The sequence below is a fragment of the Hydra viridissima genome, unplaced genomic scaffold (genome assembly GCF_058129835.1).
Source record: "Hydra viridissima isolate aposymbiotic clone 2 unplaced genomic scaffold, HvirCarnegie_v1 scaffold_5, whole genome shotgun sequence".
NCBI classification, from domain to species: Eukaryota; Metazoa; Cnidaria; class Hydrozoa; order Anthoathecata; family Hydridae; genus Hydra; species Hydra viridissima.
The window spans coordinates 15,590,732-15,618,105 of NW_028324304.1; the positions used below are offsets into that span (position 1 = coordinate 15,590,732).

The 27,374-nt window shown below is 32.3% G+C and overlaps 6 protein-coding genes and 3 pseudogenes across 7 annotated transcripts in view; 4 read left to right on the top strand and 5 right to left on the bottom strand.

Annotated features, from left to right (window-relative positions):
- The window catches only part of LOC149888891 (uncharacterized), a 380,578-nt gene that overhangs the window by 315,601 nt on the left and 37,603 nt on the right, over nt 1-27,374 (bottom strand). The gene's annotated exons all lie outside the window — the stretch shown is intronic.
- Nucleotides 3,239-3,857, bottom strand: LOC145189493 (neo-calmodulin-like). The gene has a single exon (XM_090088816.1). The coding sequence runs from the start codon at nt 3,720-3,722 to the stop codon at nt 3,294-3,296; it is 429 nt and encodes a 142-aa protein (XP_089944942.1). The 5' UTR covers nt 3,723-3,857; the 3' UTR covers nt 3,239-3,293.
- Nucleotides 5,320-6,090, bottom strand: LOC149888905 (uncharacterized; annotated as a pseudogene).
- LOC149888906 (uncharacterized) lies at nt 9,284-9,812 on the top strand (annotated as a pseudogene).
- Nucleotides 10,783-27,374, bottom strand: part of LOC149888907 (uncharacterized) — a 280,117-nt gene continuing 263,525 nt past the window's right edge. Inside the window, exon 3 of the mRNA XM_090089138.1 lies at nt 10,783-10,929. Coding sequence (XP_089945264.1) covers nt 10,783-10,929 — 147 coding nt within the window. The remainder of the gene's footprint in view (nt 10,930-27,374) is intronic.
- On the top strand, nt 13,453-14,096 carry LOC149888908 (uncharacterized). The gene is made up of 2 exons (XM_090087986.1): nt 13,453-13,711; nt 13,807-14,096. Exons 1-2 carry the CDS (start codon nt 13,453-13,455, stop codon nt 14,094-14,096), a joined length of 549 nt encoding a protein of 182 aa, XP_089944112.1.
- Nucleotides 14,789-19,061, bottom strand: LOC145183199 (uncharacterized). 2 transcript variants are annotated; one of them, XM_090087945.1, is made up of 5 exons: nt 18,687-19,061; nt 18,450-18,564; nt 15,585-18,349; nt 15,339-15,475; nt 14,789-15,153 (listed from the first exon to the last, which is right to left on the bottom strand). In XM_090087945.1, exons 3-5 carry the CDS (start codon nt 15,835-15,837, stop codon nt 14,935-14,937), a joined length of 609 nt encoding a protein of 202 aa, XP_089944071.1. In that variant the 5' UTR covers nt 15,838-18,349; nt 18,450-18,564; nt 18,687-19,061; the 3' UTR covers nt 14,789-14,934. The 2 variants fall into 2 exon arrangements, with proteins under 2 accessions (XP_089944071.1, XP_089944072.1); XM_090087946.1 differs by lacking the exons at nt 14,789-15,153; nt 15,339-15,475 and having other exon boundaries at nt 15,613-16,809; nt 17,535-18,349.
- On the top strand, nt 19,766-27,001 carry LOC149888909 (uncharacterized; annotated as a pseudogene).
- Nucleotides 23,232-24,888, top strand: LOC149888910 (uncharacterized). Its single transcript, XM_090087561.1, is given in 3 exon segments — nt 23,232-23,438; nt 23,591-23,882; nt 23,924-24,888. Coding segments are annotated over 3 exon segments (1,464 nt in total).

Here is a 27,374-nt window from a genome sequence, read left to right on the forward strand (position 1 = left end):
AAGGCTTGTTGTTTATCGAAAAAACTCTTCACTCTTTTTTACTTCGCTGTAAATTTCCGTTTTCCTTCCGTAAAACTCGATTTCTCTCTTTCTCTAACTGTATTTTTTGAGCTTTTATAGTTTTTTCTTGTTTTCAGTTGAGAGAGCTTTTCATCATTTATTTTTATGGCGAGTTGAATAAGTCTCCGTGTATAGGGGAGAACCTTAATAAATATGATGAATATTGAATGGGACAAACTCAGATTCTTATAGAAGCATCTGTGTAAGGATACTCAAATTCCTGTAGCAAAGAGTGATAGAAACAAGAATTCAACTGACCAACTCATCCATCCTATTGCGCTATGACCGCAAAGACATTGGATGTTATTGTGTTTTCGAATGTAAAAAGTAATTTTTAAAAATGTTTTTGTTTTTCTGATTTTGCAGCAATTTTTGAAGTTATGTAAAATAAAATTTAATGCTTAAATAGATAACGGTCTCTAGTACTACAGTGAGTAAAACATTCGAGCTTAAATAATAGTATTTTTGGTGTGACTAATCATTTTTGGATAAAACGATGCACATATTGAATGGGACAAAATACTACTTATTGAATGAGTTTAATAAGGTATTGTTTACAGCTCAGCAGGGGGATGCTGCAGTCCCTTACTTTTACCCCCATGGGTAATGGGTATTATTCACACACTTTTATACTGCAATATTTTGCTTAAATAAAAATCACTAAATGTAATATTCTAAAATGAGAAAGTTCTACTTTGATTGAAATTTAATTAGAGTTAAAAAATTAAAAGCTAAATATATTTTATGTGCTGTCTTTATGTATGTATCTATATATTTAACTACATTTAAAATTAATAAATTAATTTGAAAAATGATTGAATTATACACGTTCACTTTTAATTCTTTTATGTTTGTCCAATTGAATGAGATATACTTAATGAATGGGACAAATGTCATGCTCCAATAAAACTCTCTTTTTACCAATAGCCAAATGCAAATCCAATATTTTTGTTTTACTGTATCATTGAGCAAGAGTCGGTGGTTGTCAAACATTTTTTAATATACATATTAAACTATTTTATCTAGGTTTAAAAAGCATTTTCCTAAAACTGTCCCATTCATTGAGGTTCTCCCCTACATCTTTTCTCTGTCGTTACTTTTTTTCTTTTCGCTTTATCGTTTATTTACATGACGGGTTGATGAGTCTTTGTGCTTATGTCTTTTCCCGGTTGTTTTTAACTTTTCTTGTTTTCGTTTTATCATATTCTTATATCGCAGGTTGATGGGTCTTCGTGTTATGTCTTTTGTAAGGTAGTTGTTTTATGGTTAAACTTTATTTTTGTCGTATCTAATTTAAACTTAAGCTCTTTAGTATAAATATCTTTCAACTTTCTGTAGTTGTTAATTATTTTCTTTTGTTTTTTCTAAATTACGGTAAGGGTTATTTCCTTAAAATTCTAACCGGTAAGGGAAATATTTTTAGAGAAGAGGAACTGTGAGAACATGAAGGGAGAGACCACCATGATTAAGTACGCACATAAGATTTGAACATGACTTTGTGTTCATCCCCTAAATTTGCTTGATATATAGATAAGGTATTACCAAATGAGTCTATTCTCGACGGATACATGGTGTGCTATGTAATATGAGTTATAGTGTAAATACACTTATTTGATTTTTACTTTTTTTCAATTAATAATCTTAATTTCTAACATCATGCAATTTGTTGTTGTTTTTGTTGTTGTTTTAGAGTGTAATAATAAATTCTACATTCTTTTCTTTTTTTGTGAACTAATTTATGCATTGTATTAAGTCCAAATTTGTATCAAACAACAAACTAATGATTAAAAAAACCTCTAGGATGGCGGGGCCACCTGACGGGCCAAAACAGGAAGTTAAAGAATATTTTCCGATGGCTCAAACGCTAAATTAGAGTCATCTAGCTTAGCGTTAGAGTCATTTAAGACTTGATAGTTACAGAAGTACAACAATAAATTTTTTGGACTATAGCCTTGACGAAATACAATTATTTTAGAATAATTTATCTATAGTATGTCTAATTATTATGTTTTAATTTATTTTAGAATAATTTATCTATAGCATGTCTAATTATTACATGTTTTAATTTATTTTGGAATAATTTATCTATAGTATGTCTAATTATTACATATTTTAATTTATTTTAGAATAATTTATCTATAATATGTCTAATTATTACATGTTTTAATTTTTTCTAAACTTTGTCTAACATTTCTTGTCTATATCATTTTTCATAGCTGATAAGTGAAAATAGAAAAAATGGCAAGTTCAATAAATTTTGATTAACAAAAATTTAAAACGTTTTAAATGCCCCTCTAAAACATATTTCAGTTAAAAAAAACTAAAACCAACAAAAAGAAAAAGATTTACATCCCATCCTTTATGGGAATATGTATACAAACATATATATAAAAATCGTAAGCCTTTTTTGATTGATAAAACTAAAAAAGTATGAGTCACCCTACTGTCTACAAGTTTTGCGCAATCAAAGGGTGCGAGAACATGAAAACACCTTACACGTTGGCTAGCTCGATCTCATGATCTTATGTATTAGATCAGGGGTGGGGGGGGGGGTCTGTTCTTCCACCCTCCTCCCCTCTTCAAAATGGCTTGACTCTAAGAGGTCAAACGCGTAATAAATACATGCAACTTTTTCTTTTTTTATCAATTCCTATTTCTAGTTGATATATTTTTTTTATTTAAAGTAAATTTCTTATAGTATTATGACTTTTATGCTTATTTCATAAATGTTCAGAGTGACCATAGCGTTACCATAAAATTTAAAAAAAAAGCAGACGCCAGCAAAAAGATCTATGATTTGAAATCATAATCATAAACAATAAACATAAATCATTATTATAAATTATAAACTTAAAATTAAAGGAAAAAGTTTTCTTCGATCCTAAGACATGGTAAGTTGTATAGTGCTAAAAACAAGACTTGTTTAGCAGTGAAATGGTTAAGCATTCTTAATTGATTCTTAGTTTATGATGCTTTAAATAAACCATAAACGAACAAAAAACCTTAAAGGTTTCTTTTTTTTATTTAATATATTGTATGGACCAGCTCATGATGTAGTCCGTATTTTGAATGCTGCAATAAAATTGCATAAGTGGAGCTTTTAAGTGGTAGTTGTGCAAACGGAATGCTGAAATATAGTTGTATAAGAGGGGTTTTTGAAAAAATTTAGCATTTCAAATTTTTATTTAAACTTAATATTATTATTTCTTGATGCTTTCTTTAGTGGATTAAAATCAAATTCCTGAAGCGTACGCTTTAGCAAATTCATCAAAATCAATTACGCCATTTCCATCCGCATCTAATTTTTTCACAAGTTCGTCGATTTCCTCCTCAGATAATTTCGTTGGCAAGAGCTTGCACGCTTCCTTTACTTCATCTATAGAAATGGTATTATTACCATCTTTATCAAAAACTTTGAATACTTCGTAAGCTTCACTGTAAAATTTATCGAAGGATATTATGCTTGATATTAATTCACGAAATTCAGCTAAATCAAGTTTTCTGCTCCCATCTTTATCAAATTGATAGACCAACTTTTTCACATCATTAACCGTTGCTTTAATGCCTAACTTTTTAAACATCGCTCCAAGTTCTTTTAAAGAAATCGTTCCATCACCACTGGAATCAACTTCATGGAACAAGGCTTCTATTTCATCCGCCATTCTTTATTGTCAAAACAATGTTTTAATAGTTTTAAAGTGAAATAAAAAAGTTTATTCGTCAAAAAATTAATTCCTCAACAACAACGTCGTGAACAAACAATCATAAAATCTTTTGAACAAATATCATAATAAAAATGTCATTATCACATTCCTTCAGCTGATACGTTATAAAAACAATGAATACCACAAATAGTTCTCGAAACGATACGGGGGAGTGTACGATAGTTAAAAATTTTAAAGACGATTATAAGATGACGTAGCAATATCAATTAAGTTTATGTTGTGTCATACATTACAAAAATCAAAGAAAAACTCCTGGTATTCTCACTAATAGCAATAATACTCAAACCAAATTTATAATATCTAATAATACTAAACCTTATTATTGGAGAGAGTCCATTTTCGAACGAAACTTTAGCGTATATTTCTCAAACGATAATAAACTTTGTAAACACATTCAAACGTAAGTCTGAAAAGCTCTCAGAATCCTTGAGATGCTCAAAAAACATTTACATTTGTATAAAAATAAGACGCTGACGCTCTTTAAAGTCTTTCTAAGGCTACTTAGTGAGTTTAACCCTCGTGAGAACTGCGTGTGAACTGCGTGTATTCAGATTTACTTAGTCTAGGCTTTATCATTTTTGCATTACTTTATTTACAGATTTTATTTAAATTACAATTTTTATAATAATTTGTTTACTGTAAACTTTCTTGATTTGATTGAAAATGTTTTTTTTTTTATAACTTAAGTAATTATTTAGAGCATAAAGTACTTTAACAAAACCTTCTACTAAGAAGGAGACAAATGCTTGAATGATTAGTCAAGTACATCAAATGGGTGCAACTAAAATTACATCTAGTCGCACTCAATATTGGAGTTAGGGTTGACCGGGGCACGTTGGCCCGCTTTTTTTTCTTTGATTCCTAACTTTTTCGCATGTCATATTTTATTTTGTTTCTCAATGGGAGAAGTTTGCTAAAACTATATACAATCAAAAAGTGTATTATCAAAAGCTTATATAAGTTTGTGAATATTATTAAAATGCTTTATTTAAGCTGATGTTCCTTGGGCCAATGTGCCCCTTATTTGGTGTAAGTTGGTCCATGGGTTGGGGCAAAGTTACATACATTATATTATTTGGTCACTGATTACATACATTACAATATTTGGTCACTGTCTTCACCTAATGGGACTAATAGATCATCACAATGTAAACATTTATAAAATTGACCCTTGAGTTCCTTCTCTACGCAAGTCATATCTGCCCACTGATGGCAGATTGAACACTGAATACACTCTGCACCAGAAAGACTGTTTGAGAGGCATCTAAGACACAAAGATGTTCTCATCTTCAATGTCATCTTCCTCATCTTTCTCGTTTGGTTTCTTACTTTTAGTTCGACAAGTTTGAATCTCATTGGTTTTAGAATTATTTGGATCACCTTCTTCGGTAGAGAATAGTTTTTAAGTGTTTTATTCTTTTAAAAAGACATTTCTTTTTTTTTTCTTTTGCTGTCTTCTGTTCATGTTTGAAGGCTTTCTTATCAGGGGTATCTGTTAATATAGCAGAAACTCGTTTCCTATTTTTTAATCTATTTATTCTTCTTTTTCTAGGCTATGCTTTTTCAAAAGGCCTTCAGGAGATAGTAAAACTTCTTCAGGAGATTGTAAAAGTAGAGGATTAGAAGTAGCATTTAAATCTGGAAAAATTTTCTTGCTTTGAATTAGATAGAAAGTCAGTCAATTTATTGAGATTTGTTTGTTTAGAAGTGTGTCTGCAGTGGTGAAATCAATACCAGGATCTGGTCTGAAATATACAACGACAAAAAGTTAATTTCTGAAAAAATATCTCTGTTAAACGGATAAACTCCCGTTACTTGGAAGCCACTCATTATGTTCCTTGGAGTTATAGCACTAGGAAGTGCTATTCTTACTATACCAGGTACATCATAGGTAGTCATTGGTCGTTTGTTTACAACTATCCACGATCACAGGCTGTGTTAACAAACTTTTTAAAAGGACCATAAACACTTCTATTCAATGGCTGTAGCTTATGGCTACAGTCTGCTGGAAAGGATAAAAGTGTGATCCCATTTTCTTTGCAAAAATCAAGAACTGTTGCATTAAGATGAGAGCTGTGGTTGTCGATCAAAACTAGACAACGACTGTTATTTGAGCAACGTGTGTGAGTGATAAAACGTTTGATATATTTATAAACATTTTTCTCTATCATCAAGCGTGAGGAATGGGCTGATCCATCACACCCTATTAATCCATCACAAATAAAGTGGGACTTAAAAATAACTCTAGGAAAGATAAAATATGTGGAGGCACACCATTGCCAATCGCATTAACCGCCACAGCCATCGTCACAAACGCTTCTCTTTCAGCAGATGATTATCTACCTTTCTGGGGAAAGCCTCTGCGAGCGATGATACGGTCAGGACGATGCACAGTTGTGATTCGGGTCTCATCAATATTCCATATTTCTGCAGGGATCACTTTCAACCTTTTCAAAATATTGCTTAAGTTTTCAAAAAACAATTAAACATTATGCTGATTAAAACAAGTGCAGCGGGGGTAAATTCATTGCTCGAGGAGAACTAATAGAAAGTGGATGCCTCTTCAAGAATCCTGAAAACCAATCACACCATGGAATTTATAACACTGTCCATGATTCGGGAATTTTTCTGATGCAGGCAAGAGCACATGTATGCGCAAAGCGTCTGACCTCCTTAGGAGAAAAGCCATAGTATACGTCACTCGCTTTCATAAGGTAATGCTAAAGCAAGTCTTCCTGCTTAGGTTCAAATACCTGGAAAAAAAAAGATTTAGCCTACACATTGCGTAAACATTCTTTTCAATTATTTAAGTTGTGTTTTATATTGAACCATGTGTACATAGGGTCTTAACTTACGTTATAAAAACAAACTATCAAATTCAAAACGGTAATTAAAAACAAAAATTAATATACCTAAAGTTTTTTGGCGTAGCCAAACTTGTTCCATGGTTTTCTGTTTAATTTAGGAGGTTGTAGATCTCTTTGTGTAGAAGTTTCTTCATTAACATCATTAGACTCAGGGATTTCAACAGCAGCTATAATTTTATTTCGCAGCAGCGCCAAATTACTATTATTTAATGTAAACGTATAGATTTCATGTGCTCTTTTTATTAGACATCGTTTCTCGTCCCTGCGCGCGGTGAAAACCTCTTTTTTTGAAAGTACCCCAAAAAAGTACTTTTGCTGATAGCCTTGTAACTCGTGTAGGTATTTATTTTAGACAGTTATTGCACTTCTTTTTATTTTATTGGGAAATGCACTTATCATCTAACATTTAGTAATTAAATTTATATTTTAGCTTTAACTGTGTGGCTGTAATTTTATTTTTATTTTGTCTTCCCTACATAGGGGTTGTGAGAATGTACTCTGAGATGGAGAGTTTAAGACATTTTATCGTAATGTAATTTAGAATTCATTGTATAGAAATAAGAGATAAGAACAGGTTGTGGTACTTCTTCAAATTGGCGACGAAGATAAAAGAAAAGAGAATTGAATTAAAATAAAGTTAATGTTAGACTTTTATAAACATTGTAGTTATCCGTGGCTATAAAAAATCTTAATTTACCAAACTTTCCACCATTTTCATGTAGCGAAGATGAGAGTAAATTGTTTTCTAGCTGGAAACGCTACATTAAACGATTTGAATTACTTTGCAGTTCACTAATAATTACAGATGACAAGCAAAAACTTTCGTTTCTTCTCACCTTAATTGGGGATAACACCTATGAAATTTATGAAAACATTATACCACAAGATACGCTAATCACATACCAGCAAGCTGTTAATTCTTTCAATGAACATTTTAAACCTCAAGTTAACTCGAGCTATGAAATTTTTATGTTTCGCAAAATGGTTCAACGTACAGACGAGACCACTCGGCAATTTTTCGTTCGATTACACGAACAAGCCCTTAAATGCGAGTTTGCTGATAAAGATAAAGAAATTAAACAACAAATTGAGCTTAGTACAAACATCTCAAAACTACGGAAATACAGCTTCCAGAACCCTAACAAAACTCTACAAGAGTTGTTAACTATGGCAAAAACATTCGAATTGATGGACAGTCAAATAGAAGAACTCGAGAAAGAAACGATAAAATAAAACGAAGTAAATACAGTAAAGAAAACAAGTTTTCCTCCAACCAATAAAGTAATGTTCAAAACACCACGTGAGATAGAAAAGAGATCGCAGAAAAGAATTTGTTTTCGATGTGGGAACGAATTTCCACACACTAATATATGTCTAGCTTTGGGGAAAACATGCTATTCCTGCGGGAAAATCGGGCATTTTGCAACAGTCTGTAAAACTAAAAAACAAATCGAACAAAATACAACAATACAGCCAGGGAAAAACCAAAGAAATGAACAAATTTATACGAAACCACTAAATATAATTTATAAAGATGTCAACGAATCCGAAAACACTCATTCAGAGCTTAACCAAGGAAATTTGTACTCAGTGAACAATAAAAAAATTAATGATACAGTCGAAAGCTTCGAGGTTACGATTAACATAGAAAATATACCAATAACCGTTCTAATAGATACCGGAGCTTCTATAAATATCCTGAACTTTGAAACATTTGAAAAGATAAACAGTTTCCTTAAAAGACCACTTCGCCTACATAAATCTAAAACTCAGATTATTACTTACGGAGATAACAATCCAAAACTAAAAATAGAAGGACAGATCAACGTAGTTATAGAAAGTCAAACAAAACTCTTTCCGACTATATTCCACGTGATCAAAAACCGCCACAAAAACCTATTATCTGAAAACGACGCTAAACTATTAGGTTTAATACAATTAAATAAAGCTCTCGCGCATACTGACGTCAATGAAAAACCTTTAAACAAAAACCAAGGAGAACAAAAGACAGGACCAAATAATTGTGGCGACAGAAATCAACAAATTTGCCATTCCATGCAGAATATTAACAAACTAAACAGTGCTCTCCTTCTTAACGCTCCAAAACGATTACAACCACTTATAAACTCATACAAAGATTCCGTTTTTAGCGGAAAAATAGGAAAACTTTCTAACTACCAAGTAAAGTTGAAAATTAATGAAAGTATAGCACCAGTCGCACAAAGAGAAAGAAGAATCCCTTTTGCACTTAGAGAAAAAGTTAAAGATGAACTTACAAAGCTTGAAACAGAAGGAATAATTGAAACGGTAACGGACGAAACGACACCCTGGATAAGTCCAATGGTAATCGTTCCAAAAAATGACGGCAACATACGGATTTGCGTAGACATGCGAGCCGCTAACAAATCTATTGGAAGAACGCGTTTTCCAACAGTGTGCAACATGAAGCAGTAAAAAAAAACTTAACTGCATTTTCTCCTGAGATTGTACGAGGTTATCCTAATGTAATTTAAACTAAATATTCTTAGTTTAGGTTTTCTTTAAATTCTATAATTCGATAATACTATAATATATATTTTGCAGGCACCTTCTCGTAAGATTTTAAGACGTGGACGTAAAAAGGGAAAGTGTATGATAGCCACATCAACACCAGAGATTTTAAGAATAAAAGATGAAGTATTAAACAAAAAAAAAAGGTAAAAAAATTGTCATTCTAAAATCCAAAAATGTGACGAAAAACATATTAGGCAAATCGAACAGTGACCTTGATGAAGATTTCAAGGAAATAACAAATGATGTTTCTGCTGATTGTTACTCACTAGAGTTTGAAGAAGAATTGGAAACTGTTTCTTTTAGCGTTATTCAAAATGTGAGTGTTAGTTATTATGTTCTTTGCAAAGTTTGTAGTAAAAACACTATTTTTTATTATGTAGGCATAGTGCAGAAAGAAATAGACACAAATTTTGAAGTAGAGGTCAGCTTCCTGAAATGCCAGAATAAAGAAACTTCTAAATTTGTCAAACCTAGAATTAATGACATTCGTAGTGTGAATATTAATAATATAAAAGCAGTCCTGCCTCAACCGCTTGCTGGAACAACATTAAGAACAAAAGCTGAAATTACTTTCCAAGTGAACTTTGGAATCTTAAATGTAAAATAACTTTTTTCTTAACAAAGAAATTTGATTTCTTTTTTTTCTTTCCATTATTCATCTCTCCAAGGGGGCCACTTCAGGCGAGGAGGCTACGCATTTTTTTTCATTTTTAAATATTTTTTTTATTGTGGTTACATACCTCTCTCAATCCTTTAGCTCGGAAACACGAACCTTTACAAACAAGGCCCGCTGCGCGAAGAAACTAAGTTGAGCGTGGTTTTCAAGGGGCGTGGTGGGAGTCAAACTCTAAACCTCTCGCTTACAAGCCAAGTGCTCTACCACTACACTACTCCCGTGTTTTATTTAAACTAAACGTAACTTTAAAATCGAAATTCGCTCAAATTAATGTTTAACTAGATTTGGATTTGTTTTTATATAGTCCCACATCTTCCTCAAATGCCCCGCTTCTCCCGCACACTTGTCCCACTTCTCCCACACTTGTCCCACTTTACCCCAATAGCAGGGTTCCTCTTAAACTAAAAAAATATATACTTTAATAAAACATTCTGTCAATCTTAGGGGATGCATTTGGTGCCCCAAATATTGCTTTATTTGTTAAGACTAGTTTGGTTCAGTTCATACATCAAATAAAAAAGATATTGCAATTATCCTGAAAAAAAAAAATCGTGTCCCACTTCTCCCCGCTCTCCCCTATAAATCTCTTTGGATAAAATCACAGAGGATATATGAAAATTTTCAAAAAAACAATAAGTTTTGGTTAAGCAGTTCCCTTTGTTTAAATCAGCATACAGTGAGCGAAAGGCGGACATGAAATCGGCACACCCTCCCTTAAGTTCGGGAAAACCGACAGCTTACGAGTCTGCTGGTTTGGTGTATTTTACAGAATCGCATTCGAACGGTTCGGAAGAAAAAACTCATAAATAAACAGTTTCATTCTTCAACAAAATTTTATACAGAAAAAACTTTTTATACACTCTAATAAAGCAAAATAAACTGAAAATATTTTTATTTTATTTCATTGGAAAGGATACTTGTCATGTTTATGTTGCAAATAAAGTGTAAAGTTTTGCCAAAGATTCTCAGACTTGAAAGCAAAATACTCCCTGTATATAGCTTCATCAAGTCGACTCCACTTTAAATCACCTTGTGATTCGCAAACAAACTTTTTCAACAAACAATCCATTATTCTGTGGTGCTGTAGAAATCTTATTAAACTTTCTTCATTAATTAGTTCAATAAAATATGTCAGAGGAGACATCTTCAAACGTTTGAGAAGTTAAGCTTGAATGAAATATTAAAACGTGATTAAAAAGATCGTAAAGTATTTCCCATGAATCGTTTTTTGCAAATCGTATTTAACTCGTTAACTGTCGGTTTCACCGAACTTAAGGGGGGTACGCCGATTACATGTCCGCCCTTTTTTGACTTGTGCTACTCAAATAAGTTTAAGAACTGAAGGAATGTTACATGCATCAAAACTATTAAAAGAAACCACAGAAAATCCCAAACGTGCAAATAAATATAGATAAGCATATAAGAAAATACTTGAACCACAAAAACAAATGTCACGTGAAGATGCTTTAAGTGTTTTGTTGGAAGCAAAACTATCTAGATATCAATATGATGTTTTAAGGAAAATTGTACCTGAAAGGTTTCCCTCATACAAAAAGGTTCAGGCAGCCAAAAAATTATGTTATCCTATCGATATTCATGTAACAGAAACCTATGCTTCAGTTTCTTTGCAATCTTTACTGAACCACACAATACAGCGCTTACTTTTAGCTGTGGAGCCTGATATTAAGACTCTTCAGAATGAATAATTAAATCAGCTTCAATTAATATCGAAATGGGGGTTTGATGGCTCTTCAGGCCATAGTTCCTATAAACAAGCATTTTGTGATTCCAAAGCCAGTGATTCAGCTGTTTTTCTAACATGGATTGTCCCTCTTTGTCTTGTTTCTTGTGGAAAAATTATTTGGTTAAATCCGCACCCTGCATCCACAAAATGTTCTAGGCCGTTAAAAATTGATTTTATAAAAGAGTCTGAGATAGAATCAATTGCTGAGAAGAATAGAGTAGATGAGCAAATAAAAAGTATTATTAAGACAAAGTGCCTAATTGAAGTAAGACAAGCAGAAGTATTTTACACTTTCATTTTTTGTATGGTAGATGGCAAAGTATGTAATGGTCTAACAAAAACTAATTCCACCCGAAAGATGTTTTATATGTGGTGCAACCTCAAAGCAATTTAATGATATTGAGCAAATGGTTCAGAGGAGTATCAAAACTTGGGATTTGGCATATCTGTGCTACATGGGTGGATTCGAATGTTCGAATGCATTTTGCACTTGGCTTATAAACTACCAATCAAGAAGTGGCAAGCTCGTGGAAATGATAAAAAATTGTTGCAAACAATAAAGCTCGAATTGAGAACAAATTTCGAGAACAGTGTAGTTGAATTATTGATAAACCAAAACCAGGATTTGGCAATACGAATGATGGAAATACAGCTAGTCGCTTCTTTGCCAAGACAGAAATTTCAGCTGCTATAACAAATATAGATATAGTCTTGATTAAAAAAATGCATACAATTATGATAGCAGTGGCGTGTGGATATGATATTGATGTAAATAAATTTAGATTATTTGCTCTTGACACAGCAAGATACTTTGTTGAAAAGTATCCAAGGTACATTATGCCCTCTACATTGCATAAATACTTTATACATGGTCCTGAAATTATATCATCTGCATTGTTGCTAATAGAACAGCTGACTGAGGAAGCACCGGAGGCTTGCAATAAAGACTTTAAAAGGTATAGGGAGAATTACTCTAGAAAATGTAGTCTAAGGGACACAAATGCTGATATCTTTAATCTTTTTTTTTATTGAATTCTGATCCTATTATCTCCAGTATACGAGTACTGCATAAAAAAAAAAAGATGATGATGATGATGATGATGATGATGATGATGATGATGATGATGATGATGATGATGATGATGATTTAGTTGCTTTTTACTTTATATTTCAATTGCTGTAATTTATTTTAGTGAATCGAGTAGAATACGTTTTATTAGTATTATTCATTCATGCAAGTTTCTGATTTTCTTATTTTTACTATTACTTTCCGATTATTTAAAAAGCGTCACTAGAAATTACTCGAAAATGCATTAAAAACGTCTGATTTTAGTAAATAATTACTTAAAAATTTATGGACTAATTTTTCTTAAGTTTAACAAGTGGCCTTAACAAGATTTTTAAACTTAAAAATCGAAAACTACAAAAAAAAATTTTGTCCAGTTTTAAAGTTGTTCTGCCCACACATGACAAAATTAGGTTTTAAGTTTTAGGTCAGAGTTCCCCAAATATTTTTATGGAACTTTTATCAGTGACTCTTCAGGATACTGAATCTAGAAGCTTAAAAATCAAAAGGTAGCCGTTTTTGAAAAAAACGATTTCAAACTTTTGTATATTATTTTATAAAAGGGGAGGGGGTGAGAGTTGTAAAGTTAAGGTTTTCCTTATAAAAAGTCAATATTAACACTTTCTAATGATGTTTAAGTTAATCCAGTATTGCAGGCAATTAAATTTTGATCATCTTAAGATGTTAATTTTCCTATAGAATTGTTGATGGAAGCATTCTTTACTTTATGTAGTAATTTATTTGTTTAATATAATAATAGAATGTTTCAAACCCTAGTTATTGTTTCGTTATTGTTAATATTAAACATAAATTACTTTATTAGAAAAATGCCTAATATATTATCTAACAAAACAGTAAACAGAAAAGAAAAACGAGACCATTTATTGAATCAGAAAATTATTTGTTGCTGTTGTTTGAAGAAATGCTTAAAATGTATTCCAGTCACGAAGTTATTAGAGGCTTACATAAGAATGTATGTAAAACCTGAATATTCAATATCTGTGTACAGTTATCCAACAGGTATATTCCATATTATGATTAACTAATGCAATTATTTTATAAAAAAATACTTTCTGAAAATAATCATTATTTAAAAATTAATTTACTTTATGTAGGCATTTGTCCAACATGCAAAAAGTATGTAAACTTACTGAAAGGAAGTAAAGACATACCAAATGCAGTTAAAACTCGATGGCAATCTTCCCAATTATCTAGATGTGTAAGCACTAGAAATTGTGAAACATGCACAGTTTGTTCAATAGCTAGATCCAGATTTCCACATATGGAAAAAACAAAGAAATTAGTAAGTTCGAATAGGATGTGTAACGTTTGCTTATGTGCGATAAAGAGAGGAATTCGACATCAATGTAATGAAATGAACGTGTATACAAATCTTTCTGCTTAGTTATTTAAGAGCCACTTTCTGATAAAATCAGGCAAAAGTACTGTCGGCTCAAAAGTGATATCCTTTAATCGCGCTCAATTTTATATACAGTAATGCTGATAGGGTAAAAAAGAAGCCTGTAAATTTTTTTTTTTTAAATATTTCTAGTTCCTGAGTTATGGTCGGTCAAACTTTTGCCCTTTAAATACTTGGAAAGTCACTTTTGGGGTTTTATGATTTTTAAACTAAGATTAAAAGCAATGAGACCACTGCACGCTAAGTTTATTTTCATATTATGGAAGTATAGGTAGAACTTTAAAAAAAAAAATCAAAAAACTTGAGGACAACTCTTCCTTTGTCTAAAAATCATAAGCTGAAATCACGCATTTTTGAATTTGGGGCCTACTTTAAATACATTTATCTCGGAGCGTAAAAAGTGCCCGCGACTTATCTTATTCTTTTTTGAAAGAGTATCTCATTGTTATTTGAATGGTCTAAAGAAGCTGAGAGGATATTGCTTACAAAAAAACTTATGAGTCCTCAAACTGTCAAAAAATGCTTCAACTAGCGTTCAAATATCAGCCATTATGGGAAATGGGAAAGGTCTCAAGATTGAAGATACAGATTTTCTATTACTCCCTATTACAATTTTTTTAATACAAAAAAAAAACTTAGGGGGTAATATTCCATTGTTGAAATAACTCCACCACAAAAAGTGGAATTTTTTATATATTAAAAAAAAAAAAAACCGAATGTAGCAGCGGAATTAATCAATATATTATATGACGTCCTTATCTTATTATGTAATTGTTTGCGTAATAAATCAGTTTTACATATCCTTATCCTTATGTCTTTGATCTTAATGCATTGTTGCTTGAAATGCATTTTGGGCTTTTTCAAATTGATCATCCATAAGCTTATAGTCTCCAGACTGTTTTACCGGTAATGGTGGTAGAATTCCACTAATGATTTCACTGTCTTTGTACTTTTTAACATCAGGAAAAGCTGGCCACTTAAAAAGGTCCTTGACTGCAGAAGCATACTTCATACAGCTCACCATGTAACCATCACTGAGAACCTAATATGAGTAATGATTTTTCTAATTTGAAAAATAGTTTGAAAAATCTGATTCTCATATGACAAAAGTAAAACTTCGTTGAAATTTTAGTGACACAATCAATATGATCAAATAATGTTTAAAAAAAGATGTTTTTATTTGAATGAAAAACATTTTTTTTTAAACATTGAATGAAAATAAAGTACCTCATTTATAATCCCAGGATACCAATTGCCATTATAAATAACAACAATCCAATCGTTTTCATGCCATGCACCAGATAAATCAATGGCAATGCTCATAAATTCCTTTTCAAATTCTTCATTTGCTAATTCTCCTTGATCTAAAGAAAAAAAAATATAAATATTTATACAAACACTTGTACAAATATTTATAATTACAAAAATAATATTAAGATATATATTAATGAGAGTAGATATAAAAATTATTACCTTGATCTGCTATCTCTTCTTCTTCTTCTTCGTTATCCTCATTAGTACTACCAACATCAATTGGTTCATTTAATCTTTTGTCTTTTTTTAGCCTGCTCCAACGCAAAAATAGTGATCTTATTTGCTGAGTTGTTACGTATTCTGAGACTTGAAGCTCTTTTTTTATCAAAAGGTGCACCTGCTCTGGGCTAAACTTTTTCCCAGATACTTCACCTTCCATAAAGAGTTTATATAATATATCTTTTTGTCTCATACTATACCGGAAGGTACTGCGTGTAGGTAAAGCCTAACCTTTAACATATTTGTTAATGTCAGAACATACTTCTTCAAATACCTCCTGTTGTGAGTTTGGTTTATAACTATGTAAGTTTGACTGAACTTGCATCTTCATTATGAAACTCTGTCTCACGTTATCCATTCCTGATTTTAAAGTGCTGATAATGTGTCTTCCCGACATCATGTGTTCTTCTAGTTCTTCTGATGTATGGAATGATCCATTACAAAATGGCTCAGAGCAAAAGTGAAACAAATTTAGTGATCTATCTTCGCGACTCTTTTCCTTCATATTGCTTTTAAAAACTCTTATTTTCTTGTCAGTATCACTATATGGGTGTGTTAAAAACATATGCAGATCAAAATTGACATTAGAATATTCTTTTTTAACTCCATCGCCAACTGCATAGTATCGCCACATTGTCATATAGTTATGAAAGAACTCAAACGAATGATACTGACTTATTTTTGCTATTTTTGTTCCACTCAACTTGCTTTTGCCCTTTATAGCGGCAACACCAACAGCAGAATTTTTCAGCCCATGTCCGTAATGTATAGCAGTATAAATGTCCTCTGCACACATTAAATCGTTACCAGCATCAACAAAGCTACGAATCAATGACTTTGCTCCGGCAGCTTCTCTGTTGCACTGATCCTTGCCACGACCAGGTTCGTTATAATCGTAGCGCTTATGCTGTATTTGGTTATTTTTGCACAACATAAAAAGAGCTTCCATTATAAAGTTGCCATGGTACGATGAGGCATTGTCAGATTTTGCAAAGAGTTTATTAACACCAGCATGGTCATGCTTAAACTTCGGAAGAACTAATTGGGCAATTGATAGTGTTTCCGATAAACCTTGCTCACACCTAAAAAGAGCTGTAAAATACACCTTTTTCTGTAAAATGTTGCTTTTCTTAGTGAAGAAAATGTCTACATGCAGTGACATCCCCTTTTTTCCAAAATATTCTTTTTGACCTTCTCTGAATTTGGATGGTAGAACTTTTTGGCAATAGTCTTTCAACCAAAATCCAGTTTCTTCATCAAGACTTTCAAAAGCAAAAACTTTGGCTTTTTTCTGTTGACAATCACGCATTAAATGTTTTTTATATTCAATGATATCTTTTTCAGCAATTTCAATATCATAAATAGTATCCTCGTCGGCTGAATTATTTGATGCTAATCTTTTTATCTCAACTAAGGATTTGTTTAAATTTTCACACTCATAACAAATCTTATCATTAGGTGCTATTGAAATCTGTTGCAATTGCTTGTCGGTTAAATCACTCAAAGCAAATATTGGGCAGTTGGAGATAGAATTAGGGTAGGTCGCACTGCAGTTAAACTGGAAATTAGTTTTGTAATATCGTTTGCTGCGTTCAAATAAATAACTCAGCTCTCTATTCTTGTACTTCAAAGATAAATCTTGCAACATAGAGAAACCATTCATAGCTGCAGCAGTAATATCATCCAGTCCCGCTAAATTTTTTGTTGAGATGGTTTAACAGCATGAAGTATTCGCCACAAACTGCTTTCCGATAAAGGAGAGTAGTTCTCACTTCTGCAAACTTCATTATAAAATGCAATTGTATGACTCATTTTAGCTGTCAAAACTGCACGAGATATTTTATATACATCATCTGAGTCAAATTTAATTTTTGTGACTCCATATGCAACATCTTGAAGAAGGCTACTATTAAATATGAAATCGAGAAAATGTTCAGCTTTTTTCTGGTCTAGTCGATTTCGCGTAATTTCTTTTTCGACAGGAATAGTTATACCTATGTTAGCATTCTTCATTTTTCGAGCCTGGTCTATCTTGTATTTGGAGCACCCAAAAACTTTCATAAGTAACTTCTTAGTAAATTTTTCATGTTCAATTAAACACAGAACAATATGTTTACCCATAGAGTCACTTTCTCCATAAATTTTAACAAATTTTTTTAGATCATCAGGTACTGCATCATTGTCTGAAGTTTCCAAAGATCTATTTAAAACAATTGAGATAAAGTCTTCACTCTGATCTGGGGCAACAGCTTCAGCGAACCTCTTTGCAAGCTGTACCTTGGCTCTTTCAAATTTTCTTCGTAAATTATTGTTGGTTCCATTGCTGAGATCAGCTATCTTTTTATTCTTTATCTGAAACTGAAAAGGGCTGATGTGGAGTGCTTCTGATAGGTTGTTACCAGTAGATGTAGCACCTTCAACCTTTTCTCCAGAAAGTAAAATTTCTTTAGGCTCAAAATCAAAATCAGTTGTGTCTTCAACTAACTCTTCGTTAGTGGCAGTACTTGTTTTAGTTTGAATAAGAATGCGCTCTGACTTAAGGTGATTGTGACAAAATACGGAACCTACAGGAACATTTTTTTTGTAATGTTTTGAAACATTTGTTGACATATTTATTGAAACACTTCTTACAGCTGGTGATTTTTTACCAACACTTAGTTCATGCATTGGATGACAGCATCTTCTTGGAGGAACCCAGCCAATACCTTGAATTTTAACAAAAATCAAAATTTGAAATATTTATTTTAAAGGTTTTAGTAATTAAATTTTGTTGTTGTTGAAATATGGCTGTAAACAAATTCTTACCAAAGTTAAATCTATGGTAAGGACATATATAGTCGTTATCAGAAAGTGATATGCACCTTCGGTTTTCTATAAGAGACTTTTCTGTCCATTCTGTCTCTTGGTGCGCCTTTAAAACCTAAAAGCATAAAACTTAGATATTATACAATATAAAATGAGGGAATTAAACAATAACTGTTTTACACTACTATATGATGCTAACGGGTTTTTTTTTTTACAACTGCTAAGAGCATTTCTTACTTTAATTTTTACAAAGTGCGCTTTGACATCCAAAGTCAGATCTTGTATCTTGAATAACCTTTTTTCATTGAAACGAGGATATGGTCCACACTTGAAATCATTAACTTTGCAAACATTTTCAACAACAACCTCTTGCTCTGACATATTTTTTGCAACTAAGTGTTTTTTTTAAAGTACATTTAGCATAAAGTGCTCATTCTCTGTTCTGAATAATTCATAAGTAAATGCTCAATAAACCATACTGAATAACTGTAAATTAGGAAATAATGCCTAACAATAATTTATTATGTTCAATAAACATCAAGTTAAAAATGTTTACTGGAAAAAAAAATTTTTCAAGTCCACAATTGTATAAATGAAAAAAAAAAAATATCAGATTTAGCATCATTTGACGTAAAGTTATTTCAACAATGGAATATTACCCCCTAAGTTTTTTTTTTGTATTAAAAAAATTGTAATAGGGAGTAATAGAAAATCTGTATCTTCAATCTTGGGACCTTTCCCATTTCCCATAATGGCTGATATTTGAACGCTAGTTGAAGCATTTTTTGACAGTTTGAGGACTCATAAGTTTTTTTGTAAGCAATATCCTCTCAGCTTCTTTAGACCATTCAAATAACAATGAGATACTCTTTCAAAAAAGAATAAGATAAGTCGCGGGCACTTTTTACGCTCCGAGATAAATGTATTTAAAGTAGGCCCCAAATTCAAAAATGCGTGATTTCAGCTTATGATTTTTAGACAAAGGAAGAGTTGTCCTCAAGTTTTTTGATTTTTTTTTTTAAAGTTCTACCTATACTTCCATAATATGAAAATAAACTTAGCGTGCAGTGGTCTCATTGCTTTTAATCTTAGTTTAAAAATCATAAAACCCCAAAAGTGACTTTCCAAGTATTTAAAGGGCAAAAGTTTGACCGACCATAACTCAGGAACTAGAAATATTTAAAAAAAAAAAATTTACAGGAAGCTTTTTAATATTACAAACAACGCAATATGTAAAATTGAGGATGGTTGAAAGATATCACTTTTGAGCATTGCCTGATTTTCTCAGAAAACGGCTCTTAAGTTCGACAGCAGTCATGCGAGGATTATTCTTGCAAAACCTTACTAATAATCTATCAGCCTTTTCAGTTGTAACTTTAGGTCTTCAAGAGCGAGGTTTGCTTTCAACAGTTTTGCGCTAACAAAACCTTTTCATAATGTGACATATTCCTGGTTTAGAAACATTGTAAAGTTCAGAAATCCTTTTGTAAGTCATTTTTTTCCCCAAAGCTTTTATAATTAATTTCTTTATTTCATCTGAAACTTCCTTAGCCTTTCCCATGCTTTTAAAATATCACTACGTAACTGAATTATAAAACTTCACAAATAATTTCTCAATTAGTTACATTTCATTGCTTTTGAAATATCTCAAGTTAATTCAAGTAATAAATTTCAGAAAAAATTTGACCTTTTATAATGTTTTTGTTTACAAAAACCTGATATCATTGCGGGTTATTATACTGTTTCTAAACTTTTGCCCGGAAGCCTTTTCAAAAAAACAATAAAAACCTTGTTTAGGTTATTTGAGAAAGGTATTTTGCCCGGAAGCCTTAAAAAAAAAACAATAAAAACCTTGTTCAGGTTACTTGAGAAAGTTTGCGAAAAGTTATGCGTTAAAAACTGAAAAAAAGTAGGTGTTTCTAAACTTTTGCACTCTACTGTATAACTGACGCTGGTTTATTCTCCATATTTAGGCCAAATTTTGAATATTAATATTAGAACTAAGCATTAATAATGTTTATACAGAAAGGGGCATGTCAATAGCCACCCGCACCCCACACCCTCTTATTGGAGATTTATACCCCCTCTATCCCTTCCTCGTTAAAAGGGGGGGGGGGGGGGGAGGCAAAGTTATTTTAATTTTATTGTAAATCATATTATCTAAAATTACTTTACTTTCTTTAGCAAAAAAGACAATATAAACATTAAATTATGATAATAGTTTGATTCTATATTATTTTGGAATATTTTTTCGTTTCCGCGGTTTTATAAACAAGCATATTGTCGTATTTGCGGATGACATATTGTCGTCACTTTACATTCTGTGTGTATATGTGGTGTATCCATAACAATCTATAAAAGGTATACTATCTGCGGTTATGTACAAAATTATTATTGTAAAATACATGTGACTTAAAGAAAGATTGAATATCAATTGTTTTCTTTAATCAAATTACTGTTTAGCAACCAAGACTTAAAACAAGGGCATATCTTTTTGAAGAAGAGGATCTTAAAGAAAATCTTCCAGAAATAATGTTTTCAACAAATAAAGACATTATTCTCTACTTTCAGTTTAGACAATCTGGAGACAAAATAACTCCAACAAAAAAGCTGATTGCTTGTACTATTGATCGTCAAACAGCAAAGTTTTCTGATCTTGGTAGCTGTCCTGAAAACTGCATTATGTTTGCTGTTAAGAAACCATGGATAGACGGAGGATACAAGGATGGTATACTCACTGACCCATTTATAAGATAGGCCAAACAAAATTTAATTCATATTAAAGAGACAGGTTACCATAAACACACCACAAAATTTGGATAATGTAATGTTTTCTAAACCTGTTATATATATTATTAATGGAAGCATATCAGTGATCTGATCAACAGCTGGAAGAATTTAAAGAAAAGTAAGTGTAAGAACTCAAAAGAAGCATGATAAGCTAGACAAGATTTCAAAAAAAAAGGAAAGAAGGTTTTCTGGTTTGCTAAACCAAATATCCAAGATATTCTAAAGAAGACTTGTCTTGATAAGGAATCGTATTGTACCGATATGAAATTTTTGAGTGATTGATCAGAAGAAATTTACGTTAAGATCATTTTTGTAACTTGGACATGCCGATCCTATAATTATGCGTGGTTGTGGTGTCTGAGTGCTTTTACGTGACAAATTATTATAAGTGTGCCATATATAGCACATTTATGATGATCATTAAAAAACCAAGTTATCTATTTTTAACCGATTAAAATTGTATAAATAGGGTAAAAATATTATTTTTTATATTTTGATTAACAAGTAACAAATGCAGTGTTGATCTTCAAAATATAATATAATACGCAATCTGTAATTAATCTTGATCACCTTCGGATCAAAGTTGGTAGCAGAGGGTAGTTTTCTTCACAACGGAAGAATGGTAAAAAGAAGAAATCAGAAATTAACGAGTCAAATGGAAGATCAACTAATCGTCCACAGTGAAGTATCTGCATTAAACAGGAAGAAAACGATTTTAAAATCTATGTTTACGCAAACTAAACAACAAATTATTCAGCTTCTTGAAGACGACGATTGCACATGTAAAAACGAGTTACGCGATTTGACTCATCAATTAACAAAGACACAAAACGAAATTCTCGAGGTGATGGTTGATTTATCAAAAAAAAAAAGGGGTTTCTGGAATCAAAAGAAAATTTAGAAAAACTGAAACAAGAAATTGAAATAATAAATGGCGAGTTCACGGAAAAGATGGAACATGTAAATAGATGGATATTGCGCAATGGAAGTGAAATATCTAATTTTGACCAAAGGATGGATCGTAAGCCTACGCTGACAACGGAAAAGCAACAACGCGATCAATGGTCGAATATTCGAAAGTTAAAGGACGAAGAAAAAGAAAATAGCGAATATGAATCAATAAAATTGACACATAGCCAGCGTACAACAAATAATTTAGATGAAAAGACTGCAAAAATTGGACAGGATTTATGAAAATAACTAAACGCATTTCTATACCAATATTTAATAGCGATAAAAAGAGCTACAAAAATTGGAAAGCTTCATTCAACGCATGTATCGACCAAGCTCCAGCGACAGCTGAATATAAATGACTTCAGTTACGTCAATATTTATGTGGCGACGCTTTAAAAGCAATTAAAGGACTTGGGCATTCGTCGTTTGCCTGAGGGAAAACCAACCAAGAGATTTGCAAAAATTCGCCGACTTGTTGGATGTGGCAGTAACAAACTTAAAAGAAGCTAATAGGAATGAAGAACTTGGTGACGGAACTTTATACCACCAACTGCAAAAAAAGGTTCCAGAGATGATCTTAATAAAATATAAAAGTTGGATGCATGAATACAGATTAAACGAAAATGTTGAAACTGTAAAAAAGTTTATTGTTGAAGAAGCGGATTTTCAAATGGCAGTAACAAAGACTCTTCATGGCTTAAAAAAATGCACATGTAGCAAACTGTCTGAAGGAAATTCATACTTTACTGACAATGAACGAAAAAAGAAAACAAATCGGATAAAAAATGTGCTGATTGCAAAAACGATCATAAAATATGGGAGTGTCCAACATTTAAAAATCAAGTTGTTGAAGAAAGATGGGAAACAACCAAGAAATGTGAACTCTACTTCAGATGCTTAAACACTAATTATTTGTCAAAGGAAAGCAGGGATACAAGAATTTGTGGGATTGACGGCAGTACAGATACTCACAATCGTTTGCTTCACAAAAAGAAACGTCAAAATGAGAGAATTTCTGAAGAACCCTAGAAAAAAGACATGGTAATTGAAAACTCTCATACATCAAACATCCAACTACATTCAAAACACGTTATGAACTGCATATCGCTTCGTTCGGTGCCGGTTATTCTTCGTAATGGAAATAAAAAAGTTGTAGTTAACGCATTGCTTGACGATGGAAGTACGAAAACGTATCTAAATTCTGATGCGGCGGCTGAGTTGTCACTGCAGGGTAAAACAGAAAAAGTAACTGTAAACATGATAAATGGAAAAATTGATTCATTCGAAACAATGCCGGTGGAATTCCAGCTATTCCACTATTGAATGGACAAACAATTATAACAATTGAAGCCTTTACAGTAAATAATATAACTGGGAACTTAAAAGCAGTTAATTAGAGAAAAACGTCAAACAATTGGAGACATCTGAGAAGCATCATATTCCCAAATATTGGACCCAAACCAAAAATTGATATTTTAATTGGTGTGGACTACGCTGAGTTGCATCGTGCAATTAAGGAAGTAAGAAGAGAATTTAATGAACCAGTGCCCCGACTCACTCCGCTTGGATGGAAATGTATTGGCGGTACTGGAGGATCCCTTCAAGCACACTTTACGAAATTGATACCAAAGGCAAAAAAGGAAATAGAAGATGCGAATAACACCATTAAAAAGTTATGGGCAATTGAAGGTGAGGAAGAGATGCAACTTAAAAAAATAACAAACCAGAAGACACTAGCGCCCTTAATATTGTAACAAGTTCGCTGAAAGCAGAAAACGGAAGATATGAGCTAAAATTGCTATGGAAAGAAAATAAACAGCTGGATGATAATTATACAATGGCGTTAAATAGACTGCAAAACATGGAAAAACGTTTAACAAAAGTCAGAATAGTGTTCGATGGATCTTCAAAACACAATGGTAAATCCATTAACGACTTTATCTATCAAGGACCAAAACTTCAACAAGATCTTGTAACAGTTTTACTTCGATTTTGAAAATAACCAGTCGCTTTAGCTTGCGATATAGCAGAAATGTATTTAAGAATCGGAAAACATAAAGATGATCGAAGGTACCAACGAATTCTATGGAGAAACTTGGATCCAACTGCTGAGCCTCATGTGTTTCAGTTTAATCGACTGAATTTTGGGATCAACTCAGCGTCTTTTATGGCTCAATTTGTAACACAAGAACACGCAAGAAAGTATGCACAAATATTTCCTTTAGCTTCTGAAGCTGTTCTTGAAGCAACTTACATGGACGATACAATAATTTCTGTAGTTGATGAAAAAGAAGGAATTCAATTATACATTGAACTCACGCTACTATGGAGTTCAGCCGGAATGTTTGCACGAAAATGGCTTTCAAACTCGGTCGAAGTTCTTAAAGTAACATCCAAAAATGATCGTGCAAAACATATAAATTTAGATTCTGCAGAATTACCTACCATGAAAACGCTTGGAGTTGTCTGGAAAGCAAAACCTGATTTATTTACTTTTCATTCCGTCGCTACCGAAGAAAATGCGGTATATACAAAAAGATTTTTGTTAAAAAAAATCGAAACTTTGTTCGATCCATTGGGTTTTTTATCACCATACATCATTCGAATAAAAATAATAATGCAAGAGTTGTGGATTGACGGAATTGAGTGGGATGATCGAATTCTGGATAGGATTTTGAAAAATGTTGGTCAATGATTTCAAGAACGAAAAGATCTTTCTTTGATAAACATTCCTAGATGTTTACAAACGACTTTAACAGTTATAAATCGATCCATACACATTTTTACGGATGTGTCTTGTAAAGCATACGGTGCTATTGCTTATCAACAATGTTTGTATGACACAGGAGAAGTGACCTGTGAAGTCATAATGTCAAAGGCCCGAGTAAGTCTATTGCAATCTATCAGTATACCAAGACTGGAGTTACTTGGAGCTGTTCTCGGTTTACGACTTGCAGAGAATATTGTTAACGCCTTGAAGCTTGAAATTAAAGACGAAACTATATGGTGTGATGATGTTAACGTTTTATGGTGGATAAGGAATCACAGTCGAAAGTTGAAACCATTTGTTGCTAAACGTGTCGGACTCATTCAATCAAAGACTGAACTAAAACAATGGAGGTACATACCTACAAAAACTAATGCAGCCGACTTATTATTTCGAGGAACTTCAGTGAACTTGAGTTAAAAAAACAATAATGTATGGTGCCATAGACCAAGTTTCCTGAATTCTTTAGAGGAAAAATGGCCTCAGAACCACATTGAAATCACACAAGAAGCTCCAATTGAAGTAAAGAAAAACGCTGTGTTATTGAATTTTGCATTATCTTCCGAAGTAGTAAATCAATTGCTTGATATAAATCAATTCTAGGTGATATAACAGCTGATGTATATCATGAAAGCGAAAAGGAAATTATTGTTAAAGCTCAACAGGAATGCTTCAAAGAAGAATATAACTTTAAAAAAGAAAAAACAATATCAGTATCAAGCAAAATTACATCTTTAAATCCACAAATTGATGAAGATGGTTTATTACGCTCTTGTAGCCAATTACAAAATGCTTAATACTTACCATACGATGTTAAGTATCCAATCATTTTGCCAAGAATTCATGCGGTTACAAAATTAATTGTTAAGCATCACCATGAAGAAGGTAATCATGTTATGGGAACAAATCAGTTACTAACAAAATTATCAGAACGATATTGGATTATACGAGGACGAGAAGAAATCCGCGATGCAGAAGCAAAATGTAACAAATGTAGAAGAAGAAAATGTAAACCTGCTCAACAACTGATGGCTCCTCTTCCAGCAATTCGCTTAAAGGAACCACTACGTGCGTTTGCTAGAATTGGCATTGATTTTGCTGGGCCATTTCTAACTATGCAAGGTATGACACGACAAAAATAAACTTATACTTGTTTACCTGTTTACTACCATGAGCAGTACATCTCAAGACAGCTTATAATTTAGATACAAATTCGTTCCTCAATGCCTTTTTTCGAATGGTGAATAGAAGAGGGTTACCACTGGAAGTTTTGACGGACAATGGAACAAATTCTGTTGGTGGATCTCATGAACTAAAAGAACTTGTTAATGGCTTAGATAAGAATAAAATTACAAACTCTACAGCTGATAAAGGAATGAAGTGGTACTTTAACGCTCCAGTAGGACCTCATCTTGGTGGTGTGTTCGAAATAATAATACGCAATCGGTATTAATCTTGATCACCTTCGGATCAGAGATCAAAAGACCAGTCGTGAAATGACTCTGGGTAAAAATGACAATCTTTACAACCGGAGAAATAAGAAGAGAGAACAGAGAAGATTGAAACATCCACAGTTAGTACACAGTATTTAACAATTTTCTCAGAGAGATGATTTTACTACAGAGCTTCAGTTTTCCTCAGAAGCCAGTGATGTAAATACCAGCATAGACTCAGGTTGTTCGTTTGATTTCGATCAACCAGGTCTAAGTAATGACACGCCAAAGTTAGCCAAGGATTTTGTAAAAGATATTACCATGACTTCAGTTTCCAAAAATATTTCCTCCAGCGATTTGCTGCATGTGTGTACAGATTTGGTTGTTAGTTGAGGTGGATATATTGAAGACTTTTTACTGTCTCAATTTACTATTTGGCGGGCACAAAAGAAAACCATCCCGTAAAATGTTGCAAAGCTCAAAAAGCAGCTGAGAAAGCAATTTCCCCCATAATAGCTCAATTTGATGGTAATGGGAAACAAGAAAAAAGAGACATGTTTGCTATTTCAGCTAATATTGATGGAGGCATTAAAAAAAAACCGCTTTAAATATCAAAAACGCAAACATATATTAGAAACATTGACATGTATTTAATGTTTAAAAATTTAGTCATGCTCAAACTCAGATAAATAATTAATAAAATAAATCAATTCATAATTTTTTAAAACAATGCAATTATTTTTTATATTTTCACACTTCACATATTTGGTTTAAAAAGACTTTCCCCTATAATACTTTTATGTGAGGAGTATGAATAAATGTTGATTCATAAAAGTCAATAAAGTCAGTACCATCAACAAGTTCATTTTCAGCTGCAATCCAATAACTACCATCAAAATACAAAAAAATGCATATAACATGATCATTATTGCTCAACTGGGCATGATACATTGATGAATATTTTCCATATCTATCATATTT